The sequence below is a fragment of the Bombyx mori genome, chromosome 12 (genome assembly GCF_030269925.1).
Source record: "Bombyx mori chromosome 12, ASM3026992v2".
Classification (NCBI taxonomy): Eukaryota; Metazoa; Arthropoda; class Insecta; order Lepidoptera; family Bombycidae; genus Bombyx; species Bombyx mori.
The window spans coordinates 17,514,222-17,539,799 of record NC_085118.1 but is presented as its reverse complement, the minus strand read 5'-3'; the positions used below and the strand labels follow the sequence as shown (position 1 = coordinate 17,539,799).

The 25,578-nt window shown below is 45.0% G+C and overlaps 1 protein-coding gene across 2 annotated transcripts; it reads right to left on the bottom strand.

The window, feature by feature from the left end:
- Positions 1–4,243: 4,243 nt before the first annotated feature.
- Positions 4,244–25,491, bottom strand: LOC101736804 (protein phosphatase 1 regulatory subunit 14B). 2 transcript variants are annotated; one of them, XM_004926863.4, is made up of 6 exons: positions 25,349–25,491; positions 14,532–14,690; positions 13,862–13,987; positions 12,256–12,354; positions 5,885–5,926; positions 4,244–5,641 (listed from the first exon to the last, which is right to left on the bottom strand). In XM_004926863.4, exons 1-6 carry the CDS (start codon positions 25,376–25,378, stop codon positions 5,600–5,602), a joined length of 498 nt encoding a protein of 165 aa, XP_004926920.1. In that variant the 5' UTR covers positions 25,379–25,491; the 3' UTR covers positions 4,244–5,599. The 2 variants fall into 2 exon arrangements, with proteins under 2 accessions (XP_004926920.1, XP_037870326.1); XM_038014398.2 differs by lacking the exon at positions 12,256–12,354.
- Positions 25,492–25,578: the final 87 nt, after the last annotated feature.

Here is a 25,578-nt window from a genome sequence, read left to right as displayed (position 1 = left end):
CTAAATTTTTTGGATTTTCTATAAAAGCTTCCTTTTTAGTGTTCATCCTTTGTGTAAATATGAGTGACAATTGTCGCACAAAACAAATGCGTCATGATAATCGGCTTATTGTTGCCACCGCTGACTACTCCCTAAATCCTGAGCACGCAGGAGCCAGTCACCGTCGACGCCCTAGACACGTCCTTACGGATCTATCAGATACAATAACTCTTGCATTAGGCGCCTTCAGCTTTAACACCAGGAGCAGGCTTAGGGACCCGGTAACCGTACTCCTTGAACTCTACAAAAAGTTCGACGCGCAACCTAACCCATGCATCGGCTCGCTGAGTTTCTCGCCAGATCTTCGCAGCGCGTCGCGATTCCGGTGCGGTAGTACTCGTAGATTCATTCGCGAAGCAGCTACTCTTGAGAAGTTAGGTCTCCTTCGGAGGCGCTCAGGCAGCTGTTAGCCAATCCCATCCCCCTGGCTGAGCTATTGCTCGCCCACCTGTCTTGGTGAAACTGGAAAGGCCTCCGGGCCACCAGTAATCCTTTAAAAAAAAACATTGGAAAAGTGAGTCTTATTTACTGTTGCTATGGAAGTATGGAAGGTAATGACAACTAGCAGAACAACGTGGCGCTCACGGTCCACCGAGTATTAAGTGGTTGCAGGAGCCTATATACATCAGTGTGCTTAGTGCATAGTAGGAGGTGGTGGTTCTTGGAGACTTTAACGCTCACCACCAAGAGTGGTTGGGGTCCAGAACCACTGACCTCCCGGGTCGGACTGCCTACGATTTCGCCTTGGCCTACGGCTTCTCCCAGCTGGTGACACAGCCCACCCGTGTCCCAGATATCGAGGGGCACGAGCCTTCTCTGTTGGACCTTCTGCTGACCACGGATCCGGCCGGATACAGTGTGGTGGTCGACGCTCCGATTGGATCGTCTGATCACTGTCTTATCCGTGCTGCCGTACCACTCTCTCGTCCTGGTCGTCGAACGACGACCGGGTATCGAAGAGTTTGGCGGTATATGTCAGCAGATTGGGATGGATTGCGTGAATTTTACGCATCCTACCCATGGGGGCTTTTCCTCTGCTGATCCTGACGTCTGTGCGGACCGTCTTAAAGTCGTGGTGCTCCAGGTGATGGAATTGTTTATTCCCTCTTCTGAAGTGCCCGTTGGGGGTCGCGGCAGACCGTGGTATAACAATGCCAGCAGGGATGCTGCACACTTCAAGCGGTCCGCATACGTGGCATGGGATGATGCCAGGAGGCGTCGGGATCCTAACATCTCAGAGGAAAGGCGGAAATATAACACCGCTTCCAGGTCCTACAAGAAGGTAATTGCCAAGGCGAAGTCGGAGCACGTTGCTTGAGTTGGCGAGCGACTAAAGAGCTATCCCACTGGGAGCTGTGCTTTTTGGGCGCTCGCCAAAGCTGCAGAAGGAAACTTTTGCAGGTTTAGTCTCCCACCACTGCGCAAATCCGATTACACTCTGGCCCACAGTGCGAAAGAGAAGGCTGACCTTCTGGTCAAACTCTTCGCCTCGAACTCGACTGTGGACGACAGGGGTGCCACACCACCGAACATCCCCCGGTGTGATAGCTCCCTGCCGGAAATCTGCTTCACACAGTGTGCAGTCAGGCAGGAGCTCCGTCCGACTCCTGGACGTCCATAAGTCGAGTGGGCCAGATGGCATCCCCGCAGTGGTTCTGAAAAAGTGCGCCCCTGAGCTGACGCCTGCGCTAACGCGTTTGTATCACCTCTCTTATTGCACTAACAGGGTTCCGTCTTTGTAGGCAGACGAGCATACGGCCCACCTGATGGTAAGTGGTCACCGTCGCTCATGGACGTCAGCAATGCCAGGGGCAGAGCCAAGCCGCTGCCTACCATAAAGTACTCTCCGCAAGCCTCGTTTGAAGAAGGACATGTCATAGCGCTCGGAAAACACCGTGGAGGGGAGTTCATTCCAAAGCCGGATGGTACGTGGCAAAAAAGATCTTTGGAAACGCACTGTCGATGAACGCAGCGGTTCCAGATAATATGGATGAACTCTGCTCCGATGGCGGGAGGTGCGATGATAAAAAGGAGATTAGGGAAACATCTCGAATAATTCCTCAGAGCATTCCCCATGGACCATGCGGTATAAAACACAGAGAGAACCGAAGTCCCTCCGTAGACCCAGAGGTTCCAAGTGATCCGCGAGAGCAGGACTATCGACCATCCGAACAGCCCGTTTCTGTATGGAGTCAAATGGAAGTAGCTGGTATTTGGGAGCCCCGGCACAGAGGTCAGAGCAGTACTCCACGCGAGGTCGGACCTGCGCTTTATAAAGCGCAAGTCTCTGTCCAGGCGTGAAATACCCTATAGGCCTATCGCGATAACTTCCTTGCTTTCCAAGGTGATGGAGCGAATAATAAATACACAACTCCTGAAGTATCTTGAAGATCGCCAGCTGATCAGTGACCGACAGTACGGTTTCCGTCACGGTCGTTCAACTGGCGATCTTCTTGTATACCTTACTCATAGGTGGGCTGAAGCCTTGGAGAGCAAGGGCGAGGCTCTTGCTGTGAGCCTTGATATCGCGTAGGCCTTCGACAGGGTCTGGCATAGGGCGCTTCTGTCGAAGCTACCATCTTACGGAATCCCCGAGGATCTCTGCAAGTGGATCGCTAGCTTTCTGGATGGGCGGAGCATCACGGTCGTTGTAGACGGTGACTGTTCTGATACCATGACCATTAATGCTAGTGTTCCACAAGGTTCGGTGCTCTCCCCCACGCTTTTCATCCTGTATATCAATGACATGCTGTCTATTGATGGCATGCATTGCTATGCGGACGACAGCACGGGGGATGCGCGATATATCGGCCATCAGGGTCTTTCTCGGAGCGTGGTGCAAGAGAGACGATCAAAACTTGTGTCTGAAGTGGAGAACTCTCTGGGGCGAGTCTCCGAATGGGGTGAATCGAACTTAGTTCAATTCAACCCGTTGAAGACACAAGTTTGCGCGTTCACTGCGAAGAAAGACCCCTTTGTCATGGCGCCGCAATTCCAAGGAGTATCCCTGCAACCTTCCGAGAGTATCGGGATACTTGGGTCGACATTTCGAGTGATGTCCAATTTCGGAGTCATTTGGAAGGCAAAGCTAAGTTGGCGACCAAAATGCTGGGAGTCCTCAACAGAGCAAAGCGGTATTTCACGCCTGGACAAAGACTTTTGCTTTATAAAGCACAAGTCCGGCCTCGCGTGGAGTACTGCTCCCATCTCTGGGCCGGGGCTCCCAAATACCAGCTTCTTCCATTTGACTCCATACAGAGGAGGGCCGTTCGGATCGTCGATAATCCCATTCTCGCGGATCGTTTAGAACCTTTGGGTCTGCGGAGGGACTTCGGATCCCTCTGTATTTTTTACCGAATGTTCCATGGGGAATGCTCTGAGGAATTGTTCGAGATGATACCGGCATCTCGTTTTTACCATCGCACCGCCCGCCACCGGAGTAGAGTTCATTCATACTACCTGGAGCCACTGCGGTCATCGACAGTGCGTTTCCAGAGGTCTTTTTTGTCACGTACCAACCGGCTATGGAATGAGCTCCCCTCCACGGTGTTTCCCGAGCGCTATGACATAGGCAGCGGCTTGGTTCTGCCCCTGGCATTGCTGAAGTCCATGGGCGACGGTAACCACTCACCATCGGGTGGGCCGTATGCTCGTCTGCCTACAAGGGCAATAAAAAAAAAAGTTTTTTAATGTTCTCGATTGTACAAAAGTTTACTCAACTTTGCATGCAGTTGAAACAGCGCTCCTTAGCGGCAAACAGGCAAACGATCCCATTCCGTACTAATATGAGCTAACTTTTACGTTATCGAGAACTTTAAAACAACTCGCACTAAGAACACTGCAACGTAAATGCCGCTACCCACCTTGAGATATGAGTTCTAAGGTCTCAGTATAGTTACAACGGCTGCCCCGCCCTTCAAACCGAAACGCATTACTGTTTCACGGCAGAAGTAGGCAGGGCGGTGGTACTTACCCGCGCGGACTCAAGACGTACCACCAGTAATAACTCAAATTATAATTTTGGGGGGTTAATTTTTATTACACGATGTTGTGCCTTCACCGTGGAAGTCAATCTTGAACAATCTTTAATTTTGTTAAGTACTCATTTTATTACAAAAATTCGAACACATACGAATGCACCAGACGTCTGATCCTTTATGCCAAAGCTGAAAATGTTTGAGTAGGAGGGAAAATTAAATGGCTCTTGACTGGTGAGGCCGTTTTATTAACCAAGTACCTAATGAACATTACAATTTACAAAACACCTAGGTACATAGTTATTGACATATCTACCGGAATTAATAATTTAACATAATATCGTACTTTTAATTTATACTAAGTATGAATATTCCCACAAGTGCACGCATTCACGAGTGGCACCGACAGATCAATGCTTTATGCAACGCAGCGCGCAGGTACCTACGCAGGCGAGTCTCTTGGAGATGTGGTCGGAGCGCGTGTGACGACGAAACTTATTTGAGCATAGAGCTGTTGCTGGCCCCGCGTGCGACGCTGGTCTGGGCTCGCATTTCGTGCCTCTAACATTCCACTCGTCCCCGTGCCATGGCGCACTGTCGCGCCGACTTGTGACGCGACTCGTGGGCCCGAATTAGCCAAAACCACCGAATTTTGTCGGTTTACATAGCAGGATTTTGAAGTGTTTACAAAGAAATTCCCTCATTTTTTCACAAATGAAATCAAACAGGTGTCGATTTCTATATTTTGTTAATGTATTAGTCTCGTTGTAGTGACTGAATACACAATCAACAGTTAATCATTATCGAAATATCGGGAGGTAGTGTTCTGCTGCGCACTCTTGCAACTTCAAATATAATTAGCCACCGAAGTCTCGAACCTTTACAATGAACCTACAGTATTATTACACATAATTTATGACTGCAGCTGAATACACTTCATAAGGACAAAAGGTCGGACCGCAGTGTGTGGCGCCACTTCACATGTATGCTATTAAATATTATACATTAATACATTACGTATACTACGTTCTTAACCTAATCTGTTAATAACTAACTAACAAATATTGTTATCGTTATCTAAATCGCAGGGCGCCGCGGCACAAACTGCCGTAGTTTCACCGCAACCCCGAGTTACTTTACAAAAGATTGGCAAGTCAATTATTAGTTGACTACTACGAACACGACAATAATCTAGATTCAATAGTTATGAAAAGCCAAAGTTACACATCCACAAGCTTGAGTTGCGGTACAGAACTCCGAGAGAACAGTGCTTAGAGTTTAAAAAAGAACGCGCTCATTGGATCACTTCACTCTCCTCGTTGTTTCCTGTTCTTCTGGACAAGCGCCGTGAAGCTCAGAGCCTCACAACATCTGCGGGGTCATCGACCGCAGCGCTTCAACATAATGATATGTCATTTATACGTTTGCTGTCGCTTGACCGCACGCGGTGCTGGTGACGGCACCGCTAACAGTTCAAGTAACAGTTCGGGAAGTCAAGTTGAAAGCGCGCGAGTCCAGTCCGCGGGCGCCAGGGTCCGCACCGCCGCTTGCATGAGATTTAACTCCGACGTGTGCTAAGTCCTTTACAGAGTCTTAGCCTTGTCTAATAATTCGTTGATAAACTTCTGTAACGTGAAGAGAAAACGTAATTATAGTAGGAGTCGATTATTAACATATGTGCTGCAGTGTGCCGCGGTTCTTGTTCCACTACAGCGGGTGCTCGTACCTGCTCAATTCTTTACGTCATAGTCATGGTCATGGTCAACACTTAGCCATGTGCATTGTCGTTCAGCGTGAGTTTGAAGAGGAACGTAAATATAAAATATATTGTAATGAAATAGTTTTTCGTGAAATAATGTTCAACTTACGTGGACGTCCTTTTGTGGCTTTTTGGCATCCGCTAGCAATGTCTGAAATAAATGTGAAGACGTTTAACTTTATTATTTAATTATCTTTTACAACCAATGATATGCACAATAATTTTCAAAAGGTTCTTGGCGTGTGTACTCCCTGAATTACAGGAAAACTAGCTAATTATAATAGTGAAGCGTTACACATAATAGTCCATTGATAAGTTACATTTAGGGTTGCGTTTGATATTAATTATTAATTAATAATATAATTATTTTTTAAGGGCTTTTATGACTTGGTAACCTTTAAGTCATGTTTTATTTTAATTTATATTCTTATCTTTATGAAAAATGATAATCTATATATGTATATAAAAATGAATTGCTGTTCGTTAGTGTCGCTAAAACTCGAGAACGGCTGACGCGATTTGGCTAATTTTGGTCTTGAATTATTTGTGTTAGACCAGAGAAGGTTTAAAAAGTAGACAAAGATGAAAAGACTCAATTAAATAAAAATAGCAATTTTGTATTTCCTTTGATGTGGCCTCCGTCGGACGGATTCCTTTTGTTTGTTTTAAGTTTATTTTATACAAAACTTTAGGTATTTTATTTATCGACTGAGGCACTACGAAGTCTGCCGGGTCAGCTAGTATGGAATAAAATGAAGATTATTAATTTGAGACATTAATCAACTTTTTATTTATTTTTTTATTGCTTAGATGGGTAGACGAGCTCACAGCCCACTTGGTGATAAGTGGTTACTGGAGCCCATAGACATCTACAACGTAAAATGCGCCACCCACCTTGAGATATAAGTTCTCAGGGTCTCAGTATAGTTACAACGGCTGCAGAAATAGGCAGGGTGGTGGTACCTATCCGCGCGGACTCACAAGAGTTCCTACCACCTACCACCAGTAATTAAGCAAATTATTTTGATTTTTTTGATTGATTTTTAATACACGATGTTATTCCTTCACCGTGGTTGTCAATCGTGAACATTTGTGGAGTACGTATTTCATTAGAAAAATTTGTACCCGCCTGAGATTCGAACACCGGTGCATCGCTCAACACGAATGCACCTGACGTCTTATCGCTTAGGCCACGACGACATCAAACTCTGACTTCAACTGGGATGAAATTAAATGAAATGAGATAAGATTATATAGGTTAAAATATAATCTCAGTAATATGGTGGTCATTTACTAAGATCCTTTCAGTGGACTTTTTTGAGGATGCCGAGAAGTTACGTCCAGCGGCTTCGTTTCATTTTCCCACATTTGTGCATTTTCACAAATATTAAACAGTTAATAAACCGCCGTTATTACATATTTAAGAAATACTACATAGACAAAATAAAACATCACACAACTTCACTCCTCACGTTCCCGCCAAAAAGTCGGTGTTAATTTAAGCTTAAGTTCAAATTTGTGGAGTTGCAACCTTTGCGCCCCAGTCGCCACCTTGGAAAAAGGGGGACAAAGGGTTTTCGCGCTGTATCTCATAAACTAGCAACCCTTTAGAAAATTTGAAAGACATTGTTTGTGGCAAATTAAATTGTCTACAACTTTATTTCTTTTACTTTTAAGCTATTGCTATTGCATAGCTTTGAGCGCGGCGACCGAATCAAGAAATTCCGTAACGAAGATAAAACCTAACATCCCCTACTCCGCCTACTACGTAGCTCGCGTTCAACACATTCACACGTTGCGCTTGTGTAGTGTTTGTGAATAAGCGCGCGGCGTGACGTTGCACTGCCTGCGTAATATGAAAAATCTACCCATCTCTCTCTCGCGCGGTCTAGCTTATGAGTGTGAAGAGGACAGTTAATGTTTTGCTTTTGATAATGTTTATAGCATGGGCTTATTTTATTATGGTTTTAATATTAAATTATTATTGTCTAATTATAATTGCATAAGTTGATAAAAAATGCTAAGCAATAGCTTTACCGCGGCAGTCCCCGATTGCCACACGTGTTTATTTTCGTTAACTCGAGGACGAGGACTTAGAAAAGGTTAGCGGCTCAACCATGCTTAACAGAAAGGACTCAATCGGTACTGCGGCGCTGATCTTCCGCCAAGACCTGTGCAGCGACGAGCGAACCAGCATCAGACCAACAAACAATTCATTCCAGTACATCAATAGGTTTTTTCCTTTACAAACGTCAATAATCAAGGAGATTGCATGCAGCAGAGATGCGAATGCTGCGATGGATGTGTGGAGTAACGAGAATGGATAGAATATGGAATGAATATTTTAAGAGGATGTCTGAAAGTGGCACCTGTGACAGAGAAGCTGAGAAGTGCGCTTTTAGGATGGTATGGACATGTGATGAGACGAAATGAAAATGAGGTTGGTAGGAGAATGTTAACTATGAATGTGGAAGGGGTAGAGGAAGAGGTCCTCGTAACGTTAATCGTTAATATGGTAAATAAAATAATTGTAAACAAAAATAACATTGCGTAAAAAAAAATTTGGGCGTTATAACTTTTTTGCTGGTCATTTTATATCTATCTGTCTATATACACTCGCGTGCAAAAGTTTGGAATCACTTACTTGAAATTGGTTCCGCGCGATCTTGTGTACTAAATCTTTTTTTGATAATCACAAAAATGAGATAATTTTAAAGATTCAACTGTTAACTTTAAACTGATACCAAATTCATTAAAATCAATTCAGTATTTAAGAAGCTATCCCGGATTAAGTGAAGGAATAACGAAAAAGACGTGTTTCAATTGATTGATACGTCGCGAGTTGCAACTTATTACCCTCTATAAAAGCACCTGTTATCGGATTTTCTTTATCAGTCGACTTTCACACGTTGCCCGTTACACACCTCCGGTACTTTTAACCCTTTATCTTGTACGACAATGGAGACAACACCTACAGAAGCAGCACAAATCGTAGCCCTATTGCAAGAAGTGCTCAGCCAGCGGGTTGTCGCTCGTCGGCTCCACATAAGCAAGTCCAGTGTTTCAAAAGCTTGCTAGCGCTTTCGGCATACTTGTAGCTTTATCCCGGGACCAAGATCTGGACGGCGCTGGTGCACATCGGAGAGGAATGACCGTTTTATCGTGTCAATCTCTCTCCGAAATCGACATTTACCTGGTGTCGACGTCCAACAGGAGCTCCGAGATGTTCGTGGGGTAGCAGCCAGCGAGTGGATTGTTCGTCGACGACTCAAGCAAGCGAATCTGACTCCAAAAAGGCCTGTCACAGGCCCGAAACTCACGGCAGCTCACCGACAAGCACGCCTTCAATTTGCTCGCACCCTTCTTGATTGGGAGGTTGAGCAATGGAGACAAGTCCTGCTCTCCGACGAGAGTAGGATGTGTTTGCAGGGTAGCGACCGAAGAGGTTGGGTCTACAGGCGGCCTGGGGAGCGATTTACGCAGTGCTGTTTCGCTGAAACAGTGGTTTTAGGGGCGGCTATTGTATGATGTGGGCCGGCATTTCTTTCGACGATAAAACCGAGCTTGTTTTCGTGCTTGGTGGGGGATGAGCAGGCGGTCTAACTTCGGACCGGTACATTTCCGATATTCTGCTGGAACATGTCGTTACCTATGCGGGATATACCAGCGATGACTTTCTCCTTATGCACGATAACGCTCGTTGTCACACTGCCTGTGTAACGACTGAATACCTTGAAAAAGTCTGTATCGCCACATTGGACTGGCCTGCGCTCAGCCCTGACTTGATTCCTATTGAGCACGTGTGGGACGAACTGAAGAGAAAGGTTCGTTCCAGAACTTCTGCTCCTTCATGTCTGAATGAGCTGAAATCGGCGTTGATTGAGGAGTGGGAAAGTATCCCACAAAAATCAATTCAAAAGCTGATCAGGTCTATGAAGAATCGTCTTCGAGCAGTTATTAGGGCGAGGGGAGGGTACACAAAGTACTGAAAATTAATTTTAAGACTAAATAAAAATTTTGTTTATTATTTTTTGTTGTTTCATTCACTCATTATTTTTCCATATTTCCTTGTTTTCCTACCTCCTTCACTTAATCCGGGATAGCTTCTTAAATACTGAATTGATTTTAATGAATTTGGTATCAGTTTAAAGTTAACAGTTGAATCTTTAAAATGATCTCATTTTTGTGATTATCAAAAAAATATTTAGTACACAAGATCGCACGGAACCAATTTCAAGTAAGTGATTCCAAACTTTTGCTCGCGAGTGTAGAAGGCTTTTTAACGTATACTTTCCACTACAAATTTGTTTAATTTCATTATTTTATCTGTGTTTTACAGCGCTCCGAAGTTGACCGGGTTCTTGAATACTCGTGTGGCGGGTAGGATATCATACAATACAAGATAATTGACAAATGCTTGAATCTCGCTTACGACATAAGCTTGCATAATATATACAAATTCCGAACAACATTTGGACCGGCAGTCTACCGAACGATTACAGCCGGTCGGTGGAAGATCTTCCTTTCGTCGTTATACCTGCACTCGTAAGAATACGATAAAAACAAACCATTAGGCTTAGTTTTCTATTATATGTTCTTGTTATTCATCTATTTTATAATTTAACTCAGAATCTCATTGGTTTTACCATAATTCCTAATCAGAGTGTACATTTACGAAAAATGGTTTGGGATCAGAATTCGTCTTTGGACAATATTCTTGAGAAGTATGTTGGGTTTGTACAAATACACTATCTCACTATGGACTATCCGCAAGTATAATATTTGATTACTACTCCTTTTTTTTAAATGTTTCATTATTTTTGTTTATAACTATTTTATTAACCACTTTACGATAAAAAGTTATAAAAATAAAGTTCTTATCAACGTAATTTGCTACAAATAATAATATTATATCTATATTCTTTTAAATTTTTTATAAGGTTGGTAGTTTTAGATACAGCACGAAAAGCTTTTTTCCAAAATGGCGCCCGGCGGACAAGGGTGGCAGCCTCACAAACTTGAACTTAAGCTTATTTATACTTATACTTGAGTCGACTATTATCAAAGCCGGCAATGTGACTTTTGGACAATTATTGATAAATCAGAAAAACGAATTATTGACTTTGTATTCCATTGGCAGTCACAAAACTCTTCTGAACGACATCTTAGATAAATAACAGGTTAAGTATTAACCTTTATTTAATGCAGGTTTTGAACCGTATTCTTTGAAAGTGACGATTATATTCAAATCAATCTGTAGTGACATATCAATAACATTTTTTTGTCCAAATGCACAGATTGCCACCTTTGATAATAGACGACTCACTTGTACTTATACTTATACCCCCTACACAATAAAAAAATTAAATTGCGTCCTCTGCAAAACGCACGCTAAGGCCTAAAAAATGTAATGTAACATTTCAATGGACTAATAATATTATTTTGTTTTGTTGTGTTAAGGTTTCTCTATTGCAAACAATATCGCTTACGCACTTTTTGATCTTAATAAAATTTGACTAATATCAACATCGGAAATTGTAACTGCAGAGCCTGGGGGCGGTAACATGATGTCTAAATTTTGTTCCTGGAATGGAAAGGGAACCCTTAAAAGCTTGTATGTGTTTTTCCTTGACAACCGGATTGATATATTGATTTGAGTCGACCGTATCATAAATTATTTTATATAAGGTATCGAAGGAGAACCGTCTCATGTGGGAGAAGCTTGAAGAAGTGTCCCACTTTCAGCACTAAATAACAGTTCATAAATCGTCCAGAATGGCGCTAGCATAGGCACAGGGTATGATATGAATTGAGCAGTTGTTAACTGATTGAAGTATGCTGAGTTAGGAAATTGAATATATTTAATGACTAGAGTAGTTAGTGACAGTGTAATATACAAGACCTCACATGTTTACGTAGTCAAAACTAATTTCGTCAATATAACCTAAAATTATTGCTGTGGGAAAACGTGGAGACATCGATTGCATTTTCTTATCAGCTTGAAATAAAATACTTTTTGTGATTTTGTAGTGATTACGGTTCTTTCGTCCTTTTTTATTTCTCTATCTTATTCTAATAACTTACAGCGCCTTTTTTTAAATTTACCCCGTTGCTACTGTGGTGCCACCCTTATTTATCAGATTTTAATGGAGACTTTTTCACACATAGATACGGTTCTCCTTACCTCTACCCTCCATAGTATAAGGAAGCGAAGTCGAAAAAGTTGCAGGTAAATGTTAAAGTTTTCAGTCGGTAATGTTGCAGACGAGCGTAGCACTAGGAAGGGCGGGAGAAAAATCAATCACTTCAGAACGCTCTTTGATTGTTTGGAATAGATTGTGTACAGTGTATCACATGGAGCTGTGGACCAAAATTGGTCGAAAAAGCGCATTAAAAATGTTAGTGATTATGAGGAGGGTAAGGTAGTAAGTAGCGTCTGAGGGCGTCTGAGGGCGCGGGCGCAGCGGCAAGGGACCGTACCGCGAGGTGGCGCCGCCGCGAGTCGTCGGTGTCCATGTCCAGGAGCTCGTCGATGTCCACCTCCACCTCCTGCGCGCCCGCCGCCCCGCTGCTCTCCTTCTGTAACGCGCAAGTACACGGTTGTACTACAATGGACGCGTCGGCGCTGTCATCGTGTGTTGGTGCCGTGATGTACCAAGGGCTAAGGGGGGCTTGTGGGGACTAGCTACATGTATTTAAATTGTTTAAGTACTTAAACGATTTTCAAAATGAAGAAACAACATCGGATAAAAACAAACCCACAGAAACTTATAGGCGAAGGTGATGCTGTGAGAAGTGATACTCGCTAACCAGGAGTTCAAGTTCAAGCTGAGATTCTGTCTCGCGAGACGCTTGTCGCCTACAAATTGCGGGTTTTTGAAATAACTTTTTTTCAACAACCAAATTGTTGGTTGGGTTGGTTGGTTGGTTGGTATCCTAAAGGGCTATTTGAACTATGCGTGAACTGGTAAGTGAGCTCACGGGGCTCAACATAGCAGGACTTGTTAACACTAGTCCTAGCAAGAGTAGTGCGTTGCTGAATCTATCATCGGATCGGAATCGCGACCCACTGAGAACATTTGGCGAATTCATCGTGGCCTAAAGGATAAGACGTTCGGTGCAATCGTTTCAAACAATAAGCCGGTGTTCGAATCCCGCAGGCGGGTAACAATTTTCCTAATGAAATACCTACGTACTTGACAATTGTTCACGGTTGAGTTTCACCAGGACTGGTGGGCGAGCAAAGGCTTAGCCAGGAGGGGTGGGATTTGCTAACAGCTACCCGAGCGCCTCCGAAGGAGACCTAACAACTCTAGAGCAGCTGCTTCGCGAATAAATCTACTACCGGATCGGAACTTCGACCCGCTGCGAAGATCCGGCGAGAAACTCAGCGGGCTGATGCATGGGTTAAGTTGCACGTCGAACTCTTTGTCGAGTTCGACGAGTACGGTTACCGGGGTCCCTAAACCTGCCCCTAGTGTTAGAGCTGAAGGCATCTAATGCAAAGGTTATTGGATCTACATCGACTTCTACGGTGAAGAAATAACATCGTGTAATAAAATTCAAACCCGCAAAAATATAATTTGCGTAATTACTGGTGGTAGGACCTCTTGTGAGTCTGCACGGGTAGGTACCACCCTGTATATTTCTGCCGTGAAGCAGTAATGTGTTTAGGTTTGAAGGGTGGGGCAGTCGTTGTACTATAAAAACTATGATCTAAGAACTCATGTCTCGAGGTGGGGGGGCGGCATTTACGTTGTAGTTGTCTATGGGCTCCGGTAACCACTTAACACCAGGTGGGCTGTGAGCTCGTCCACCCAACTAAGTAATAGAAAAAAAGAAACTCAGTTGATTGCGATTGCGCTAGGCTACAGGTTGAAATCTTCCTCGCATGCGACGAGTTCGACGAAGGCGTCACCGCGAGTGAGCCGGGGCCAGCCTGATGTATGTGCATTTGTACATATAATTTAGAGATCGTTTAGGGATTTTTCAATGATTGAAAACAACTTGTTCAGGATTAACCACGAGCTGCGTACACACAGGGTATTATAGAGTTCAACATAGAGAGAAGGCGCCGCGCACTGACCGGTATCTCGTAGAGCTTCTGCAGCTCGTCGTAGAGCCACATCTCGACCGCGAGTCGCTTGCGTATCAGTGCCATCTGATGGCTGCCATACTTCGCCGTTAGGAACTTCTCGCGTCGCTCTTTTACCTGGAACAACAAAGAAAGCGGCTCGCGCATAGAATAACTCACCGCAAACTTCGTAAGTCTTGGTTACTAGCTATCTAGCGCTAATTGGCCTAAGTTCATTGATTTATCGAAATAATCGCAGGCATTGTTGTCGCCACCGAAGTTTATCATCGTACAAATCCTTTAATAACTCGTATTGTAAGCACTCCCAGCGGTAGATACACCACCCCGTCCCGTCCATCTGTGTCGCGCAGTACGCATGTGACTCTGAGGATAGACCATATGTGGTCTGCTGTAACCACTTCACATCGAGAGCATCGTGAGCTCTCTAACCCGTCCGAGCAACAAACCAAAGTATATGATAGAAACTAAAACCACGATAATAGGAAGTCGTGGCGCAGAAACTCTCGGTAATGTCCGATATATTAGTTCTAAGAGAAGTCATGTAGGCCACGACTGGGCCGTGCCACTGGCGTTGTTATTGCCCGTGAGCCACGGTAACCGCTTGCTAGTAGGTGGGTCATAGTCTCTTCTGCCTACGGAAACAATTGAGCGTGTCTCTCACCTCTCCCTTATCGCTGAAGTTGACGTGCAGTCCGGCCTTGGCGGGGGAGCGCTCTGTCGGGGAGAGGGCGGGGTGTGCGCGGGGTGCGGGCGCGGGGAAGCCGCTCGCCGCCACTCCGCACTCCATGCCGCACGCAGCCGCACCGGCGCCGCTGCCTCGCTGCGTACAACCAGTAACCAGTTACGACGACACTCTCCGTATTGTGCGCGACGGGACGCGACGCGACGCGCTCTGCTCTGGACCGCTGTCGCAGGTCGTTCTTCAAACGAAGCGGAATGCGTCAGCTCACGGCGGCACTAGACAGCTGCTTGTGTCCTTAATATTGATTTTCCTGAGCGACGGCGACCATTTAGCATTAAAGCAATAAATTATTATCGTATAATGTAAATTTTAATACACTATTTTGTGCTTTTCGGCTCCCACACTATTGACTAAGTAGGTACTCCATTATTGTATCCTAGTGATGTAGCAGCATGACTGCTTGGCAATCATTGTTTTATGTAAATCTTTTCGTTATCAGATTAGTACATATATTAGCGTTTGGTAGGTTATATTGTGATTCGTATAATAATATGTGTATTGGTTCCGGCGCCGGCATCAGCACATCGCGCTCCTTACGCCGATTCATTGTATCATATTTAAATCCTATCGAAGAAAACTTAGTTACATTACAAAAGAGCATGTAGCTAAAAACCAGCGTGATGACGTTCTGAGTTATTTTTTAATCACAAGGACGCAGTCGGTTGCGTGCGCGACGCAGTGGGAGACTGCACATCGGAGCGCACTTCCTCCGACTGCGCCGAACTTCTCCTCCACAGAGCACCAGGTCCGTGCTGTGTGACGCGGGTAGTGCGCAGGGGACCGCGTCACTGCGAGTGGCGCACAGCACGCAGCGGAGCCGGCGCGGTCGGTGTGTGAAGCACTTGTTGCGCGCTGGGCTGGGTGAGCGGGGTCGCTTGTCAGTAGTAGCTACCAGTCAGTTTCGGCTGCTCTCCGTTTACCGCATGTAATATATTTTTTACATAAAGAAAAATAATTGAAAACTGCATAAAAACACTACCAGAATTTGTGCCCTTAAACATTTTTGAATAGGTTGAGCTTTTAGCGGTCTGGTTCAACTGAACCACTTTCTGCGAAAATTGTCAAAATTAACCCAGTTATAAAATGAAACAATAATATAAAACCAATAACCAACGAAAGTTTTTTTTTTTTTTTAAACTATTTGTATATCTATCACGTATCAGCAGACGGAGCGGTTGATGGTTTGCAACGAGAGCGCTGGGAACAGACAGACAGACAGACAGCGGAGAGCGGGCCTACGGTTTATCCTATAGCTGTTTCATTTTGTTAATGTACAATTACAAAACTAACACGAGTAAATCCGTAGGCACTTTTAGTATTCTGTTAAAAATTACAAAAGAAAATTGTTTTTGTTCTGTGGCGTGACTAACAATCCACTAACAGTAATTATATACGAATGTAGAGATGCGGCGTCCACACACACACACACACACACACGCAGGCAAGCGAATGTTTATGATCTAACTATACAAGAATGCAAGACCATTTCATAATCTGAAAAATAACTTAAAGAAGAGAGAAATGATGAGTCCCTTTTCTTAATCTAATTAACAAAAATGCATCGTTCGCGTCGCTAGTGATCCGTCAACAGCAGCCAACAATCCAGCGTTCACATTCTCTTTGGTCTACTAATACGCTTAGTTGTATTATTATCCTATTGTTATCATAACACCGACGCCAAACCAAACTGATATTCAGTGTTTTCAGTCACCTTCCGCGATAACTCTGCGGAGGCCATGATGAGTCTGCATGCGCTTGCATAACTAATAAGATAAGATACTCGTAGCGGGAGGCTTGTCGATATAATTAATTACTTGTAAAAGATTGCTCTAGGTGTTCACTTGTTACTAATTTAGAGTACAGAGGATGAATTCGAACGAGACGACAGCACGTAACCGCTAGTGGACTCATGAGCTCTATGTGTCTTATGTTTATAGATAACGTGATGGTTAAGGTAAGTACATTATTTTTGCCATAATGTCGGGCGGTCACCGTGACGCAGGTCTGGGACTCTTTCAAATACTGTTTGTGAACACATGAATGTCACAGCGCTCAGGAAACACCCTTGAAAGGAGCTCATGCCGAGCTAAATGGTACGTGGCTAAAAGATCTGTAGAAATGCATGTGGGTCGGCGCAGTAATTCCAGGTGGTGTGGCTGACAGTTCGTGGCACGACACCCGCTACACGAGCGCTCTATTCATTATAATAGACTACAATAAATAAGGTAGCTCCCTCCGAATAAACCGTCACAGTGCTCTATTCACTCTGAAGCAAATTCTGAGCCTTCGGGAAAAGTTTGAATCATATATCATAGTTCTTAGAAGCGCTTATTGTGATCTTGGATCTGGAAAGCGGACAGCTCTTGGTCACCGTTACTCGTAGCAGTCACGAATGCCAAGGCACAGTCGCTGCGGCCTGTCGCTCGAGATCGTCCTTAATTCGAAACTTTGGAGCTCCGGGACAGAGATGGGGAGCATAACCCCACACCAGGCCGGAGCTGTGCTTGGTAATCTCTTCAACCAGATTTTGATGCCGAGTATTTCGGCATAGTTTCATAGATCAAAAAAGTTTTTAAGTTAACCTAAATAAGGAAAAAATCGAGTCGCAAGCAGCGATCAATAAGTCACACAAGTTCCTTAACTTGTGTGATGAGGTACTGCAGATGTCCATCGTCGGTCACACCTCACTCAATACGTCCAACATTACGGCACGCCCACTGCACGTTGCCACGCACGCGGTGCAATTGTTCTTATCAATGACCCTTGATATGACGTACCTGTTGACTTTTCATACGGGCTTGTATTTATATAATACCATCACGTTTATACGTAAGCCTTAGTAATAAAACAAACAAAGTAATATACCATATTGCAGTATATAGTAATCTCCCAAGTACAAAGATAGCAGGGTCGTTGACTGTTCTCAGGGGACATCAGTCTACGCTGGGTCGTGAGAGGATGCTCTCCGGCCGGCGCGATCGATACCGGCGTCTGCCCGGCCGGCACGCGACCGCACACACGCCGCCGCCGCGCCCTCTGAACATTCCCATTCATTACAGCTGAAACAAGTGCAACCACCCACCCGTCGCTGATCGCAATGAACTACAACCTTCAAGCAGAGACCCACTGCTTGACACATATCTATCCAAGTTTTACCTAACCAATGCCCGCGGTAAAAGATGGGGCGGTGCTACTCTAGGCTGACATAACACGGCCGGACATGATTGACAGCGCGATTCTTATTATGCCAGTTTAGATGGGTGGACAAGTTCACAGCCCACCTGGTGTTAAGTGATTACCGGAGCCCATAGACATCAACAAGGTAAATACCGTCATCCACCTTGATACATGACTTCTAAGTCTCCGTTTTTAGAGTACAGTACTATAATAAGTATAATTGACACACGAGCTCAGAGCACGGAGCCTAGAGATCCCGACGTTGAAGCATCAGTTCGAAGTCCCAGCAGAATGCGAATACTTAATAGTATGCAATAATATAATATAATTAGGTATTTTCCATTTTATTGATAGTTTTTGAAGGTACAGAGGTCATCGACCCCGCTCACTCTGAGCTAGATCCGTCGCCGTCGTCGTAGTATTATTGTTACTGGGGCCGTCTTGCTCCCGAGAACCGCTGCCGCCCCATGCGATGCGACGCGATACGATACGATGCGATGTAATGCGATATGAGGCGCAAAACAACTACAAAATGCACCTGCTAATTATAGCTAGATTTTACAATTGCATTTTAGAACGAAATTTTCGGATGTTTGATTAACGGGGAAATTGCATGAAGAGTGTGCAAAGTCCAAAGTCCACAAGTGAAGCAGTCGTGCTCCTTGAACCCCCCACACCCCACACCCCACACCCCCGCGGCCGTCCTGTAGACACATATCACTCGCATGAACTGTTTATATTGTGCGCTGTTCTTGTAGTACATACATTACACTTACGACCTTGTTCCGATAAATCGTGAATAAACCGATACTATTACATGTAGGTACATTGCACATATTATTATAGAGTCGGTGCTGTGCAGCGCGCGCCGGGGTTACTATGTCTGGCTTGTAGTCCTAACAGCTTCAGTAAACAATGACACGATGTTTGCTCAGCGCGCAATCTCGAATTTACCGAGAAACATATTTTTACATATTTTAATAGCGAGATTCCATTTGCCTTAACGAACAGACTTGTTGTCTGGCCGCAAAATGCTGGCACAGTATTAGTTTTAGTTTAAGGCGGGGGTTCAATTGCTAATATAAACAATGTCTAACATGCGTGGATACATCTCATAGGTTAGGGACACGTTTGCGTGGGTCGGGTGACGTCACTCACAAGCGACGCGTCACGCGTCACGCGCTGAACTACTCACATTCAGTCAGACAAACATACAAGTCAGGTATGTATGTACGTTAGGCTTCGGTATGTATGTGTGCTATGCTGGCTCCGACCGGGAATCGAATCCGAACAATGTTCCACAGCAGACCAGCGTCACGATCATACAAATCTAAATACAAAAATAAGACGAGTGACTGTCATTTAGGACTGCTACTGATCTTACGAGTGTTTATATTGTGTCGCGTCGGTGTACTTCCGCAAAACATAATGTCGTCAGTTTAAGCAAAAATAAGCGCCACTAGTTCAAAACTAACTGCGGGATTGGGCGAATGTCGAGAGAGATCTCGCAGACTCCTTTTGCGTTATTGAGTTATTTTAGTGAAGAATGAAGCACACTCTAACCGATGAAATGGGTGCTGGAATCCATAGCTATCAAAATGTGGATGTCTTTTTTCCTATGTATTCTAGTAACTTCGAGGGGTTATACTAGATTCATGGCATTTCGATCAAGCGGCCCGACACGAGAACCCTCTCATGGCCGCCGGTAGCTACATTCTCGATCCTGTGGACAGAATGGAAAGCAGTCGATGTCTCCCAAAACACATCATTTCGGATCCTCCCGATCCACTAACGGTGCTTTTAGGTAACTCAAGCACTGGTCATCGTTTTCGGCGAACCCGTCGCTTGAGACTTTGCTCTTGCTAGGGTTCGTGTTAGCAACGTCGTCAGGTTTGAGCCCCGTGAGCTCACCTACTAGTTGAGGTTACGCTGAAATAGCCTCTCAAGGCTATCAGCTTAGGTAGAAAAAAGTAAAAACTAGATTCACAGGATTAGTAGGTGAGCTAACGGGGCTCAAACCTGACGACGTTCCTAACATTAGCCCTAGCAAGAGCAGTGCTCCGCAGAATTTACCACCGGATCGGAAACGCGACCCACTGAGAAGATCCGGCGAGAAACTCAGTGAACTGTGCCTGTGGGTTAACTTTGATGATAAACCCTTCGTCGCAATCGACGGGTTCGACGAGATCGGTGACCAGTGCTTAGGTAGGCCACCGCGTTATGTATGCACCGCTCTAGTCGAAGGCGGGCGGCCACCGTAGGGTTCGGATTGCTTGGCCGGTCCCAATGTCTTTGTTCGGAGCCTGTGCACAAGATCATCAGGACAATTTCGTTAACTTGGTTCAAGTTTTTTCCAATTCCTTTTATTTTATGATAACTAGCGCTATATGAAGGTCTGCAGTATACTGTGGATGTAATTATAATGTCATCGACGATATTTGAGTATTATCCGGAATAATAAATCCGTGTGTCACTCCGCAGTGCCGGCGCGGCGTCGCCATCTCCACTCCACAGCTCACATTTCTATTTATGTATCTAAGATATCTTAGATTTTTACGATTTCTATCAAATATTCACATCGCACGTCTATGAATATAGTTGTGAAATAAAGAGCAGTGGCGAGGCTTCATTTGTCTGCTGTAATAGTCTAGCCGGGGCCACTACTCAGACAAAAGACAGCTTAGAAAATCTCCGAGTAGATTACATAGCTTTTTACTGGAAAAACCCGATTACGTCATTGAACCTTGAATAGCTTTGTTAAAATTATATTAAATTGTTACGATTTTATACTTGGCAACACTTGACTCATCTAGATTGCGAGCATGTTTGAGTTTTGAATACCTAAGATGCTTAATAAAATTCAAATTAATAACCCTTAGCTTAAAAAATGCGCTATTTATCGGGATTTCGAAGTGTCGTCTAACAGTACCTACAGTATGCGCTGTGAGTGCCGCTGCGGTACGCACAGACGGTCTGTGTTCCAGCTTTATGTGAATATAAAATATGTTCCTCGTTCACTCGTTGGTGTCACTTCGACTGTTACGTCGTTGTACTACAGGCGAAACCGCGCTCCCAGCGCAGCTTCTTAGAAACCTAATTTGATATCGATTAAAGGATTAGCATGGGGATGTCCGCGGCTACAAACAGAATAGACACTATACCTACTCGTCGTTTATGTACGAGTAGGTAGGTATGTAGTATCTGTAGTGCACGTAGTATGTAGCACAATTATAAAGTTTATACAAAGGTAGAGTCTGAAGTCGGGCGCCGTACGCAGTTGTTATTGTTTGCATGTCGCAACTCAGTGGCTTATCGCAACGTGCACTGTGCGCTGTGGAGTAGTGTGGAGGTGCAGCAGATAGTGGAGCCGTTAGTGCTACCGCCGCTGTGTGTGTGTGTGAGTGTGTCGGATGGCCATGGCCCATCGCTATCGTCCGGCACCCTCAGCAGACGTCAAACTAATACATTACACGCCGTCGTAGTCTTAATCGTCTTTCAGTTCTTTAGATAGGTACCACTAAATGGTTACTCCCTCACCGCGATTCTAAGTACTAGCCCGCTAGGTACACACACAACGTACCCAATACACACGCAACTGAATCCAAGCTCCTTCGAGTACTGTGCAATAATTAACTTACAAGCGCCTAATTGGCGCGTATTAATCTGTTAAATGGATTAGATTACGGTTTTATGTACTTGTCACGAAAACATACGACTGAGCGGTCTATCTTTTTTCCTACCTATTGCTAATAACCTCGAGGGGTTATGTTAGCTTCATTGACCGTGAGCACTCTATTGTAGTCTATCTACGGTGCGTCAATACAATATTGATATTATTACGTAGACAGCGAACAGTTCATTGTTGGTGTAAATTAATCTCAACGTTCTACTAATGCTATAATTAATCGAACTAGTTGGGAGCAGATCGTTTAGTTGATGTGACCGTTATAGCGTAGGTATAATAGAATGAAAGAGTTGGAAGTTCGCCGCTCGACTAATCATCTCCGAGTTCGTACCGTGATCTGGTGGTCGGTCAGTGCCCCCGACGGATCCGTGGCGGCACACTCCGCGGCTGCAGCACTCAACACAACACTACAACGGTTATGTCGATGATCACACACTTGACACTCGCGGAAGCTTTCGCGGTACACAACGTCCGAATGCGTCGGCGATGCGACTCAAATTACCGTCCCGCCCGCCACGGCAAGAACACTGAGACTGACACTGGATTGCCGCGCCGCTCGCTCGTGCGTGGCCGCCGCGTCTGCCCGCGCCCGCCCGGCTCGTTCCGCTCGGGGAGGGGTGACGTGCGGGGAGGAGAGGGGTGGCGGGGTGCCGGGGGCGACGCACAGCTGATAGCGCCGCGCCCACCCAGGATACCTGGAACTGGTTCCTTTGGCTACTCTCCAGGTAGCTACTTTAATTCTTACAACGCTATCACACCGTTCAATTTTATATGCTACGTTTGTCACACGCTTGCCGAGGCTTGGTCAACGTCCACAAACACAAGCGTGGGTGACTTTGACGAGGTGCTTGGTTTGGCATGCGAGAGCTTGTCGCCGATCCGATAATGTCGGTATATGAACACCGAACAAAGAAATACGTACATATTTATACATTGGCGCGCGGTTATTGTACCATTTGCATTTCTATGGATTTTTAATATCCATCATCTTCTCCGCCGAACTTTTCGCTTTTTTTTGTTTTTCTCTGTACTACAGATGAAAATATGTCGATTCAGACGCCGACACAGCTTCCACGTTCACGTCTGCCATGTTCGCCTGCACAAGTGTACAGCTCGTCTGACCGGACCACACTTACCACACTTGTACTTGCAAGCTTGTACCTATACTTGTATAGCATCCATGCGTTTGTAGAGTGGAGTTTGTGAGCATTTGCCATTTGCAGTGTAAAGAACGACACGGTACATGTTTATTTAATTAACTGTCTACCGCAATGACTCCATACAAGACAACTACAATAATACACAATACGTGTGCAGACTTGACGCTGGCGTTACGCGTATTAAATAAAACTTTATTTGGATGTCATAAAATGTGTACGTATATTTACATACATCCATTTATAAGAATAATCGGAGCAAGTTCAACGCTTCTTAAAAAAGAATTGTTAAAAGTGATGCTTGTTGGAGAGGACATCAATCACCATGACTCACGCCCTCTCTAGAATTGTACCAATATAGTGCCTCATAATCAGAACTACTGATATCTAACCTCTTTTCCAAGAAAGTGAATCCGAAACGAGATAGTGAAATCACCGGGCATGCAGAAAACAAAACAATGTTAAAAAGGATAATGAACCAAAAGTGGAACATTGACGTCGACGACCTGCTCGACGCTCGACTTTGAAGTCGTCGCAGCCTAAAGGATAACACGTCCGGTGCATTCGTGTTGAGCGATGCAGACACCGGAAGGAATAACATTGTGTAATAAAATCAAACCCGTAAAAATTATAATTTGCGTAATTACTGGTGGTAGGATCTCTTGTGAGTCCGAAGGGTAGGTACCACCACCCCGCCTATTTCTGCCGTGAAGCAGTAATGCGTTTCGGTTTGAAGGGCGGGGCAGCCGTCGTAACTATACTTGAGACCTTAGAACTTATATCTCAAGGTGGGTGGCGCATTTAAGTTATAGATATCTATGGGCTCCAGTAACCACTTAACACCTGGTGGGCTGTGAGCTCGTCCATCCATCTAAGCATTAAAAAAAACGCGAGACAACCAGGCTGCAGAGAGGGAGAGAGTCGCTGAGGGCGAAAACATTAATTTTTTTTTTTTTTTTTTTAATATTTACTAACAATCACGCCACTTTAACTGGTCCCGTGATAAGTTCGTAAAGAACTTGTGTTACAGGTACCAGATAACGGAAATAAATGTAAGATTTTTATTATACACATACATATATTTAATATACATCCATAACCCTGGAAAAGACATTTATATTTATCATACAAATATCTTCCCTTGGCGGGATTCGAACCCGCGACCCCTTTGTGTAGTGACCATGTCACTTACCACTACACCAAACGGCCGTTAAACATTACGTAGGTACATTATGAATCGTACCTTATTATTTTTATTTACATTAATGCTAAATTTTAAATATTTCACAAAAATGTTCCCAAAACTGTCTCCTCAAACGAATGGAAATTATATTAAGATGAAGATAAAAATTAAATAATTTACAACGTGAATGGATGATTGACAATTTCTCATGCGATTCGACTATTTCACACAAAGTAGTAGCTAACAATGCAGGTGCCACTTTAACTGTATGTTCAGGGGCGTGTTCCGGGCCGGTGTGAAGGACAAGGATGTCGAGACTTCGGTCTCAGGTACATGATATGTCCTCATGAAGCGTTACATAAACCTACAAAAAGTGTTTGTTTAGAAGTATATACTTCACAGCACACGAGATGCGTCTCCAAAATCTGCGAACGTTCAGTCCCACACGCCCCGGGCGCCCCCTAGGCGCGAGGACCTCGCAGGAGGCTCGGCCGCCGGCTTCAACTCACTTTATTCATTCGCTTGGCGTTGTGTTCTGAGCTCCAGTGACTTCACTAAGAATGGTTCCTCGCTACGGGTGCCTTTATTCTTTATCATGCTATCTTTACAATAACTATCACAATGTAGACATTTCTGAGACTTCTTCTGAAATATGCTCATTGCTATTGTTTGGCAGGCGAACTCAAGACGAGAACAGGGGTCGATTCCGTACTTTAGCGCGCTGCACGACAGCGGTCCCGGGGAGCGGCTGTGGAAGTGCGACCGGGCGGCGGTGCACCAGGTCCCGAGCCGGCACGCTGGTTCTGGTGCAGCTGGGTATTCCGGGATAGCAGTGGCACCGGGCGAGCTGGGACCTGGACCTGCCATATTAAGACCGGCAACTTGGAGTCGTCGACCATCACCTCGACGACTCGTCCGTCGGGCGTCTTTCGGGAGAGGTGCGTGCCTGCCTTGGCCAGGTTCTGTTTCGGGCGGTAATCGGGAGTCGTCGACAGTACAGGGGATCGTTTAGTGGTTGGGCCGCGCGCTCCCCAGGCGCGGGAGCCTCGTAAGAGGTTCGGCCCCCTAACCGAAACATCCGAAGGCACACCTGGTGGTAAGTACCTACCTGAGACCATAGATATCATAGATATCACAATGTGAACGCCACAAACCACCAGAAACCACCCCGCCACTTGAGGTCTAAGCCCCAACTGGATAGTGTAAAGCAGTCCCACCCTTCAAATCCGAACACATTACTGTTTCGCGGCCAGAATGAGCTGTTTATCCAGTTTCAGATATTGAACTTTAAAGAAACGACCGTGACTTGCATCGCCAGAACTACAGTTGTTTCACTCAAGGGAAATCGGATTCGGATATCATAATGTGCATAATATTTATCGCATTATTATGCTTATATCGCACGGAATATAAATTAAATTTGCAAAGACGTATCAACAGCGTCACGTAAATAGAGTGTGCAAAAGGCAGAGTGCACCGCGGCGGCGGCACGTTGCGGGCTCCGGAGAGCCAAGAGGAAGCGCTAGATACTCACGTTGCTTCTGAACTTGAAGAACAGCGACATGAGCGCGGCCGGTTCCGACAATAACCCTGCGCGCCCCACGCCCGCACTACCCTAGCACTGGACCCGCCCCACGCCCGCACTACGCCAGGCCTCTGCGACAACCCTGGGATGGCAGCCAACGACACCACTGCGATTCGATCACATCAGAATTACAAAAAATGTTTCAACGCTTAGAACAATATTACGAGTATGTACATAGA

What these genes read in the sequence shown, in the direction of transcription:
- LOC101736804 (XM_004926863.4), bottom strand. Translation starts at nt 25,378, where the DNA reads ATGTCGCTGTTCTTCAAGTTCAGAAGCAAC. An exon ending in TCTTCAAGTTCAGAAGCAAC is followed by an intron (nt 14,691 to 25,348) that starts GTGAGTATCTAG and finishes GGTTGTACGCAG; the next exon opens with CGAGGCAGCGGCGCCGGTGC. An exon ending in AGCCACAAAAGGACGTCCAC is followed by an intron (nt 5,642 to 5,884) that starts GTAAGTTGAACA and finishes TTCACGTTACAG; the next exon opens with AAGTTTATCAACGAATTATT.